Source organism: Eurytemora carolleeae, unplaced genomic scaffold (genome assembly GCF_000591075.1).
Source record: "Eurytemora carolleeae unplaced genomic scaffold, Eaff_2.0 scaffold2029, whole genome shotgun sequence".
NCBI classification, from domain to species: Eukaryota; Metazoa; Arthropoda; class Copepoda; order Calanoida; family Temoridae; genus Eurytemora; species Eurytemora carolleeae.
This window is the reverse complement of record NW_019397918.1, coordinates 23,345-34,602: the sequence shown is the minus strand read 5'-3', so window position 1 is coordinate 34,602 and position 11,258 is coordinate 23,345. Positions and strand designations below refer to the sequence as shown.

The 11,258-nt window shown below is 35.4% G+C and overlaps 1 protein-coding gene across 1 annotated transcript in view; it reads left to right on the top strand.

The window, feature by feature from the left end:
* Positions 1-737: 737 nt before the first annotated feature.
* LOC111716315 (cingulin) overlaps positions 738-11,258 on the top strand; it is a gene marked incomplete at its 5' end in the record, with an annotated part of 18,416 nt that continues 7,895 nt past the window's right edge. The window contains 11 exons of the mRNA XM_023491749.1: positions 738-747; positions 2,063-2,132; positions 2,460-2,576; positions 4,360-4,532; positions 5,154-5,224; positions 5,530-5,643; positions 6,847-6,895; positions 7,757-7,909; positions 9,014-9,074; positions 9,312-9,549; positions 10,551-11,158. Coding sequence (XP_023347517.1) covers positions 738-747; positions 2,063-2,132; positions 2,460-2,576; positions 4,360-4,532; positions 5,154-5,224; positions 5,530-5,643; positions 6,847-6,895; positions 7,757-7,909; positions 9,014-9,074; positions 9,312-9,549; positions 10,551-11,158 — 1,664 coding nt within the window. The remainder of the gene's footprint in view (positions 748-2,062; positions 2,133-2,459; positions 2,577-4,359; positions 4,533-5,153; positions 5,225-5,529; positions 5,644-6,846; positions 6,896-7,756; positions 7,910-9,013; positions 9,075-9,311; positions 9,550-10,550; positions 11,159-11,258) is intronic.

Here is an 11,258-nt window from a genome sequence, read left to right as displayed (position 1 = left end):
TTTATTTAAACTTTCATTTCATAAAACCCTAGATCTATTAGGTCTTTAATATACAAACGTTTAATGGTTATCCAAAAAACCTTACTCTGGTTTTGCAGATTAAATATTGTAAAAAAATAAACAACTTTATTATACATTTCAAAATACAAAAAGACTCTATAATACAAATATTTTCCTATTGTACACTTTGGTTTGTAAAATCTTGCAGACGTACGTAAGAAAAATGTGTCTGAAGTTTTGTTCTTTAAAATTTTTTTCAAATATCAAAATGTATAAAACATTTCTATAAATTATATTTACACTTGACATAGTTGCTTAAAATGGATGAGACTTCAGAGACAACTGCATATTTTTTGTTCATATATTACTTCATACATTGTTGTTTTGCACTATTTTGATATTTTGGCTACATTGCTTATTGAGATGTAAAAAATCATATCTACAGTAGAAACTCACGAGTTTCTAACAGTAGAAACTCACGAGTTACTAACAGTAGAAACTCACGAGTTGCTACTTAAATTATGACGATTATGAAAATTCGCGAATTAAATCATTTTTATAAAATTGATCCCTAGATCCCTAGGTCAAACCGTTGCTGTTTAGAAATGTGCAGTTAACCTTAAATATTTTGCTTTTAGATATAGTTACATGCACCCGGCCTCCCGTAGACGTTCAGAATCTTCACCAATATGTGAAGGTTAGTATNGTTACCTTATTTTTAAAACTTTTTTCTCCAGAATGCTTCAGGTGTTACCTTATTTTTAAAATTTTTTTTCTCCAGAATGCTTCAGGTGTTACCTTATTTTTAAAACTTTTTTCTTTATTTTCATATGATATATGATACAAAACATGATCAGTTTTATTCAGGTTTTTCTCCTAAAATTATTTTTTGGGGGAAATTTTGGGCAGATCTAGGATCGATAAGTCTGGCAAAATTGATAATTTCAAATTTCTGCATTTTAAATTGTCGTACAATGCATAAACGTTTTGTAAATGTTCTTCGGTTTTATTATAAAAAGTATATATATGAAACTATTGAATTATCAGTGTTTGAACCACTGTTTATTTCTTAACCTTATTGAGTTACAAATGAAATGTAGAAATAAGAAATAAGTTTGTAATTTTGACCGCCAGCCACCGGAATCTACCACGGGGGCACGGGCGTTCTAAAATTGTGCGCTTGTTCGAATTGGACTTCAGGCCGATATCTGAAGGCAGTGTGGGGGGTTCCACTTTGGGTTTCCTTTCAGATATCCACTTGATTTGATTTTAACAAATAGAAAAGATGAATCAATGACACCCCCTTCAATACCCCCCTTCCCCCCTCCCCTCTTTGTAAATTTGATTTTGACCGACGGTATCCTCCTCATTGGGATAAGAGTTGACCGACAGAACCCGGCCCCTCCCCCCATTCATGCAGAAATATCTCTATTACACCCTTAATGTTTGTTTGTTTACGCAAGGTACGGGGGGTTGTTTACACATTTTTCCATGACCAATTACAGCTGCTTGGAACTAGTTGTGTCAAAACAATAACAAAAATTGTTTTAAAAAAGGTTCGAGCAGTTCTAATAAAATTAACACAGACCGTATCCCCCTCCCCCTTTAGTATTCAAACCTTGCTACTTTCTGCAGCATTCAATAGTTTTATTTTTGTATTATTTTAAAGGGAATGAAGCGCAATCTCAAAATAAATGTAATTTTTAAAGATAGAACTATTATTCCCCATTTTATCATTAGCTGTCAACGTTAATTAGTTTAGGATATTGGATGAAATATAGGTTTAACCCATTTTATTTTCCGGGGCCGGGGGGGGGGGTCATTACCCAATACGGCCATAGCCCTCAAATTTGACAAGAGCCAGGTTATTTTATCGTCCACCACCTGATATTAGGATGGATATAAAATGTCGAGTAATTAGTATCCTTAATCTTATTTTATCGGTATATTCTCTAGCTTTCAAGGAAATCCGCGTAAACTGTAAATACAAATCCGCGAGTTTATTTATCTTCAGTCTATGTGTGTACTTAAAACCAGTCCCATATATACATTTTATATTCAGGAAGTATGAAGACTATGCTGTCCTAACGCTAAGTAAAATTGGAAGGGGGCGAGGATGGAATGACCAAGTGGTAAAAAAAGTTTCTTGTTGTATAATGTATATAGCTTAACAATATTAAACGAACCATTTTTATTTGGTCTAAATTAATAATATTAATACAAAATACAGATTACAGTACGTACTGTATCTACTATTTACCAAATATCTCTTTTCTCATAGATTTGGAAATGCGGGAAGTAATTACCAATAGTTCGCTAAACTGAGATTATTTTTAGTACAGATTTGATGCTTTTTTATAAGACTATTCATTGGCTAAACATGCCCTAAGCATAAAAATGAGAATAAAAAATACATCAATTAAAAAAACTAATTCATAATAAAAGTAAATGTGTTCTAGAGACGGGCAAACGTGTGGCAACCGAAGAATGGTTTTGAATTGATCTATAAACAGTGTGGCTGTAACTGTGGGAAAGGATCTGTTCGGAAAGATCTTGATTTCGAGAAGAAAAAGAAGGTAAATAGAAATACAGAGAAGAGACGCTTCAAGGGGTGGGGGGATAGGACCAGGGGCGTGTTCCCTGTAACCGCCCTTGCCTATTTAACTTAGCCCTAGCTTAGTTTAGTGTTATAAGGATTAGAAACGAAACTAGTAGACAGGAAAAGAAAGATAAGAAGTGCTGGAAATATATAAACCAAGATATAAGTAGAAAAATGTCAACTTTTTTTAATGAATTTTAAGTTTACTAAGATCCTTAAGTTTATGATGTAAGGAATGTTAAACCTGATCGGTTTGTTGTGATATTTGAACCCTTCAAAGATTTGAAGAGAGATAGGCTCAATATTTGCAGGAAAACTGGGCACAAGGCTAGTTATTAAGAGACGGGGGGGGNGGGGTCAGTTGTTACTTATCAGAAGTAATTCAATATTTTTGACACTGATGTATGTGCAACTTTCAGCTTTTAGCCTCTCTCAATTTTATTTTCAGCGTCGGAACAATAGAAGTGCATATAAATGTCTTCAGGTTTCAAGTTCTCCGTGTGACAGTATAATGTCTCCTTTTAAGTGTGTCTTGTGAACACTGAGGACTGCAATTCTTCCTTAATTCCGTAAGATGGATGCATGTAGATCAGAATATTTCTTCAGGAATTGATCTTGGTACAATACATTAGGAGTACAGTAGTAGTTTTTAAGAAATATATTATAGTTCTTAAATTCGTTCAGAGGTTTTCCAGACTAGCTGTGTGCTGTAGATCACCCTGAGATCCCTCTAGATCACCGTGAGATCTTTGTTATAAAGCTGGGAGTGTATATGGGTAAATACTGAATATTAGAAGTCGGATAAAAACGTAGAAAGGAAGCTCTGGTAAAGATGTCTCGTATAAGTCCTGTTTCGCATACAAAGATCAATCAGTTTAAATCAAGTTTCAACATCAATTATCTTCTTCAATTGAATACATTTCAATAAGTTATGTTTATTGACCTGATTGTGCTTGTGAGACAACCCAAGCCTTTTTTGGAGCCTTTAGAACTCCGGGTTATTCTGATGATCAACTGGATCAAACAGCTGCAATACAACTAATGTATCTAATGCTTTATATGATCTCTGAACAAAGTTTTGATAACAATTTTTTACCTTGAATGTCAAGTGAATTAACGGATCACTTAAGACAGGATTAGGATGTAAGTCTTTATTGATCATGATCTCTCATGATCATCTGCAACATGACGATCATTATTTATCATGATAGCTTGGGATTAAATATTACAAAGTCTTGTTTACATTTGATCCTAGTTACAAAATACAGAAAAAAATTACATTGATATTCTTTTAACTTGAAGATTGACAGAATTAAAGGGAATGTTCTTGATTATTATTTAATCATTCTGCATACAAAGTTATTGAGTGGATCACACCAGCTCAGTCTCATTCTTTCAGGCTATATTTTATCCTAAAATGATATTTTAGATTTTACAATATAGAAAGACAGAATGCTTCAGAAAGAGACAAAGACAGGATAGACAGAATTCGACAAAAAGAAAGCAAGAGAACGAAATAGAGGAAAAGATACCAAAAGAGACCGAAAGAGACCGAAAGAGACCAAAAGAGACCAAAAGAGACCAAAAGAGACCAAAATAAACCAATAGAGACCAATAGAGACTAATAGAGACCAACAGAGGCCAACAGAGATCAACAAAGATCAACAGAGACCAACAGAGACCAATAGAGATCAACAGAGACCAACAGAGACCAGCAGAGACCGACACTACGGTTGTAATTTTAATGATTATTAAAACAGGGAGGTGAAACAGTCAGGGCTGGTGCAGCAGGAGCTGCTGCTGATGCTAGAAATAGAGAGAGAGGAGCTGCTAGAGTAGCAGTAGGAGGAGCTGTCGGAGGAGTAGTAGAAAAGAAGAAATTGCCGACACTAAACTTCAAACCTGAAACTGTGAAGATCAACACTGAATCAAGGTATTACATATAATAGAAGTTCTTTCAGAGCTTTAAGATTTTAGGGCTTCTCTTGTAGAATTATTTGCTGCCTATAAATGTAAGGGGTGAACCATTGACTTAAATAGGGGTACAATCTGATAAAGGGGCAATAGTTCCCCGCTCCTTCCTTTTTAGCAACCTCGCGTGACTATATACCTTAACCTAACCTGTCCTGGAAACGTGTAATCACCTAAGGTTGAAAAAATATGAGGACGGAGGTGGTCCAGATAAACTATGATCGGACAGGGCCCAAATAAGTTAATAGGCAAAAGTTTTGGATTAAGTTGAGTTAAAAGAAAAGTGTACATTCTCTGCATTGTGTACTGTAAAGTGAATATGTTCTGAAAACCTATATTATCAATAAAAGAGACTGAAGGTGTAATTTTAGAGGGGCATGTCCGATTCACAATGGTACCCTGAAAACTGATAATTTGGATTTCTTGCTCCAGAAACATTGGAGAATTTTCAAATTGGAAATACGTCAATTTCTTCCACATTACTCAGCAGATACTTAGGTTTATAGGATAGCATTATTTAATAGAGGTCAGGGTCACTTAGAATCATGTTTACAGTCTCTTATATGTTTTATTTTGAATTTAGATTACCAAGCACAAGGGATAACTTGAACCAGAAGATCCAACCAATACTAAAGCCAGTAAAGCGTGTTCCAGGTAAAAACTAATAAGTCGCATACAACATATTAATATTTATGGCTCTCAATAAGACGCATTAATACAGATAAAAATGAAAATAAACATGAAAAAAATGCCTTTTTTAGATATCTTGAAAATAGTTAATTGAGTAAATGGCAAACTTCTTCTAAATTTTTTTCTTAACCTTACCTGTAATAATGAGTAGAAAAAGAAATGAATTTTATTAACCTGCTAAGTGTAATTTGTTTATTTTGGAAACTTGTTTATAGAAAATGTTTATTGTGCCCCATATGTTGTGAAATATCTAAGAACCTGTTTTTTAGCAATGCCTGGCTCTTCAACTTCTTCTAATCGAAGTTCTCTGCTCGGCATAAGACAAGCAAGTTCCTTAAATTCGCTTTCGCGTTCCAAACCCATTGAACAACCTTCTATTCCAGGTATAAAACTTATTCTTCTTAAAAAAGAACAGGGTGTATATTTTCCTAAAAATCATTCCCTCCCTCATTTTTAATTAAATCATGTTTTTCGCTAAAAGTTATTCAACATTTTTTTTTCGTTGAATTGCTGTAAACAAATGATTTTTAGTTGGAAATAAATATTTTTGGGTAAATAGTATCAAAAAGAACTTTTCATGACTCTGTTTCCTGCCTATTTCATGTTCTGACTCTGTTTCCTGCCTATTTCATGTCCTGACTCTGTTTCCTGCCTATTTCATGTTCTGACTCTGATTTCCTGCTTATTTCATGTTCTGACTCTGTTTCCTGCCTATTTCATGTCCTGACTCTGTTTCCTGCCTATTTCATGTTCTGACTCTGTTTCCTGCCTATTTCAGGTTCTGACTCTGTTTCCTGCCTATTTCATGTCCTGACTCTGTTTCCTGCCTATTTCATGTTCCGACTCTGTTTCCTGCCTATTTCGTGTCCTGACTCTGTTTCCTGCCTATTTCATGTCTTGACTCTGTTTCGTGCCTATTTCATGTCCTGACTCTGTTGCCTGCCTATTTCATGTCCTGCCTCTGTTTCCTGCCTATTTCATGTCCTGACTCTGTTTCCTGCCTATTTCATGTCCTGACTCTGTTTCCTGCCTATTTCATGTCCTGACTCTGCTTCCTGCCTATTTCATGTCCTGACTCTGTTTCCTGCCTATTTCATGTCCTGCCTCTGTTTCCTGCCTATTTCATGTTCTGACTCTGTTTCCTGCCTATTTCATGTTCTGACTCTGCATGCCAATTTCATGTTCTGACTCTGTTTCCATCCTATTTCATGTTCTGACTCTGTTTCCTGCCTATTTCATGTCCTGACTCTGCTTCCTGCCGATTTCATGTCCTGACTCTGTTTCCTGCCTATTTCATGTTCTGACTCTATTTCCTGCTTATTTCATGTTCTGACTCTGTTTCCTGCCTATTTCATGTCCTGACTATGTTTCTTGCCTATTTCATGTTCTGACTGCTTCCTGCCTATTTCATGTCCTGACTCTATTTCCTGCCTATTTCATGTCCTGCCTCTGTTTCCTGCCTATTTCATGTTCTGACTCTGTTTCATGCCTATTTCATGTCCTGCCACATTTGTCCTGGCAATGTTAAATATTTTGCTAATGGAATATATGCAATTTGGTGATATGTAAATAAATGTTTTATTCAGGGTTGGTATTCAACGAATGTACCAGTAACACAAAGACAAAGCAAAAAAGGTATAACTATTTGACACACTTTAAAAGAATTACCAAATTTACCCAATTACACTCAAATTTTGAAAATTTTACTTCTCTAAAAGAATTGATTACTTCGCTCATACTGTAATTTTCTATCTCTTATATTTCTGCGATCTGTTCTTGTAGATCTCTGATCTTGTAGATCACTGATCTTGTAGATCTCTGATCTTTGTAGATCACTGATCTTGTAGATCTCTGATCTTGTAGATCTCTGATCTTGTAGATCTCTGATCTTGTAGATCTCTGATCTTGTAGATCACTGATCTTGTAGATCTCTGATCTTGTAGATCTCTGATGGTTCTGACTCAAAATTCTGCTAGATCATATTTATCATACAGTCCAAAGTTTGAAAAATTAAGGTTTACACCATTATTTATGTATTCAGTATGTAGTAAATCTAGATGCTATAACTTCAATGATAACTCTACTCAAAGTCTAATGAGAACATATCTAACTCTATCTCTTGCCAAAACGCAAGGCTCTCTACTCTCAGCCAATACTCAAGGCTCGGTATACGTCCGTATTAATCAAAGAATTCTATTGAACTACTTTATTTATAAACAGGTAAAAATGAAACTGACCGGGCTAGCCCGGCTGGGTCAATATACAAATAATTAAGATAACGATATTACTAGCATGAATAACAAAGATAGAATTGCACATCATTACAGAATATACTTCAAGTATATATCAACTAGCAGAGATACACGGATTAGAAAAGTGTGTTGCATGCTAGTGCTCGATTCTTTATTTTATAAAAGCTCAAATTATCAAATTGTCAAATTTAACGTAAAACTAACACTTGGTTGAAACCCCATTTGATATGATAACTTTCTTTAGTAAGAACGATCCTTCTGCAGTAAAGAATAAGAGGAAGGTGAACAGGGTGAATCATGAACCTATCAATGAGGATCTCTACAACAAGTTTATGAATGAAGAGGAAGATGAGGATAACGGGGAAGGTTGGGATGTTGTAGAGAATAAAAGATCTAGGTAAAACATCTTGTTACTTGATCCCCTCACACACTCCAGGGTCAGGGGTAATTTTGTAAACTTGGGTATGGTTGCGGATAAAAATTCCGGAACCATGGAGTTCTTATACCCAAACCCGGCTGAGATTTAATCACTAGGATATGTCTAAATTATTGACAATATTTTTAAATTCATAATTGCTGACGTAAACAAAGCAAGTCAGTCATTTTAAACTAAATTTCCATAATCAATCTTCTAATTTTTAGTTCTGGGCCTTTGCATTTTTCGGAATGTTTAATTTATAGTCTATACCTTCTTTATGTATATTTTTTCATATTTTTTCCTCATAGGTTTTACAGTTTCGTGTTAACTAAAACTATCAGATAAGAAAAGAAATTTTCCCTATTTCCTTTTCCTTTCTTTTTTCCTTTCTTTTTTCCTTCCCTCATCCCCCCTAAACAATTTTCCCCTTCCCTTTTCCCCTTTCCATTTCCGCTTCCCTTTTCCCCTTCCTTTTCCCCCTTCCCTTTTCCCCTTCCCCCTTTCCTTTTCCCCTTCCCTCTTTCCTTTTCCCCTTCCCTCTTTCCTTTTCCCCTTCCCCCTTCCATTTTCCCATTCCCTTTTCCCCTTCCCCTTTTCTTTTCCCCCTCCCCCTCCATCTTTCCCTTCCCCCTTCCATTTTCCCCTTCCCTTTTCCCCTTCACTTTTCACCTTCCCTTTTCTCCTTCCCTTTTCTCCTTCCCTTTTCTCCTTCCCTTTTCTCCTTCCCTTTTCTCCTTCCCTTTTCTCCTTTTCTTTTCCCCTTCACTTTTCCTCTTCCCCTTCACTTTTCCTCTTCCCCTTCCCTTTTCCCCTTCCATTTTCCTTTCCCTTTTCCCCTTCCCTTTTCACCTTCCCTTGTCCCCTTCTCTTTTCCCCTTCCCCCTTCCCTTTTCCTTTTTTTTCACAGTCCCTTTATAAATATTAGTATTTTTGCCCCCCCCTGGCGCCGGGGAAGGCGTCTAAAAATATATTCACCCCTGCAATCTGCATTGGAAAAAGAACCGTCTGAGCACATTCTGTACAGATTAAAAATACAAAAGGTTTGATGAATGAAGAGAAGTCTTAAACGATTTTTGTATTTAGGAAAAACACTGAACCCTCACATTCTGCTGATCTATCGTCCAGGAGTCCTAAAAGAATAAAGGTTAGGATATTTGATTAATTTGAACATTTTACATCCATTACACCAAAAAAGTGCCATTTGACAACATATAGAAACAAACCTATTGCCGCAGATAGTATTGTAAGTCAATTCAGTTTTACTCTTGCCTTAAACTATTCAATGCCCCTAGAGATTGACAGAGATTATAATAGTTCGTTAACAATTTGAATAATTTGAAAAAAACGGAAATCATAAAAACAAGTACTCCTTATTCCCTAGGTACCTGAGAACATGGTTAGTTCCGAATCTGGTATTAAGACCTCTGAGCATTCAGTGAGAATATCAGATTTAACATCTCCGACCAGAAAACAAGACACCAGATTTATGATCTCCAAACAATCATGTCTGACTCCAAGAACATCAGATTTAATGCCTGGTATATCAGACTACAGTACGCAGACCAGTACATCAGATCAGATCAATTCTGACGAAGATATATTCTTATCAGATGACTCCGGTAAAAATATTTTTAAGAATATTTTTTTTGTCTTTTTTTATATAGTATAACCGAATAAGGGACAAAAGAAAAAAAGTTGTATTGAGGGGGATTATTATGGCTAAAATGAACGCACAGTTCATTTTTTTAAATCTTGGGGATAAACGGCTGAAGATTTCCTGATTTTAATTAAGGCAATCAAATATTTGGGCGACTCCTCCTCCCCCAGAAAAGTTTAAAAGCCTCTTCTGGGGTAGTTTATTTGTTGAAGTAATTTCAAGTGCCCCTCCATTTAGATTTTAATAGACCCAATTTACAACAGTGAATAACAATGGAGGAAGATATTATTCTCTATCTAAAAAATGATGATTTTAAGCTATTTAACTAATTGTAAATCTAATAACGATTGCAATCACACCGTTAGGAATCGCGAATGTAACTGTGAACAAAGGGACATTCATTTAAACTTTTGGTCGGCATTCCCTGTAGAATTTTCTTTTTCTCCTGTTGTCAATGGGGTCTGACTGAAAACCTTTCAGTTTTCGAGTCTACTTCACAATCTGTTAAAAATTGTTTAAATAATTAGTACTATATCTAGATAAAGGAAAAAAATTAAACACTCTGATACTTCTGATAAAAAGTATGCATTCTTGAGCCTGTCAAAGCTATATTTTTCTAATATCCCAGCTGCCATCAAATCCATATATTGTGTAAGATTACAAAATTTATCTCCAATAAAGTTCATCCTGCTCATCCAGCTTGACAAGAACTCTGCATGTACTTATTAAAATGACTTGACGAAGGCTTAAAGACCTACTCATATTATTCAATAAACTTTATAAATATTTTGCCGATTTAAAGATTAATTTTGTTCAATCAGGTTTTAGTCCTATATATTTATTCGTTATACAAGTTTTGGATTTGCCATCCTTCACTAGGGGCAGGGCAATCATGATATTGAAGTTTGTGTTGTTTAATTTGACATTATTAAACAATGAACATCATAGTTTGCGTTTTTTTAGATGAAGAATATTCCATGTTACCTGTAACGCCACTGAAGATGAGAACCGAATATTCTTATTTGGGCCTTGCACCTATACAATCCAATGGACTCAGTGAAGTAAACACAGCACCAAGTAATTTATCTTTTTTGGGGCCCTCGCTTTCTGGAAACCAGCTCCATATTAATAGTTCAACTACATTTTCAAGTACTGAGTTTCTGTACTTTTCTACTGCAAATAGTTCAGAATCAGAGTATTTCTCGGCTCTTTCAAGTCCTCCACTTTCTAGCAGTGGAGCTGCTGAATCAGACAGGGTTCATTATCATCCCGTCTCTGGTCTTTCTACTTCCGTTATCGAAACTTCAAACTCAAGTTTGGTAACTTTAGTCAGCAATGCTCCAATCTCCAGTTTGTTAACCTCTGTTGGCACAGCTCCAATCTCCAATCCCTCTACTTCTTTCAGCAAAGTTTGCAAAATTCCCTTCCACGATGAGTCGGTAAAACCTAACCCACTGCCTTCACCCAATAGATACAGGAAAGAAGCTGTTCAACAACAATCAAGAGATAGAATTCCTTCTTTGCTGGATGATTCTTATTTCTTACACTACGGAGCTCGTCCTAAAACGAAGGTGTGTTTTAATATTAGCAAACTTTAAAAAAAAACACTGACAGTGACTAGTATCATATAATACATAGATTAAATTAGATAAAGATGAATAGATATATATT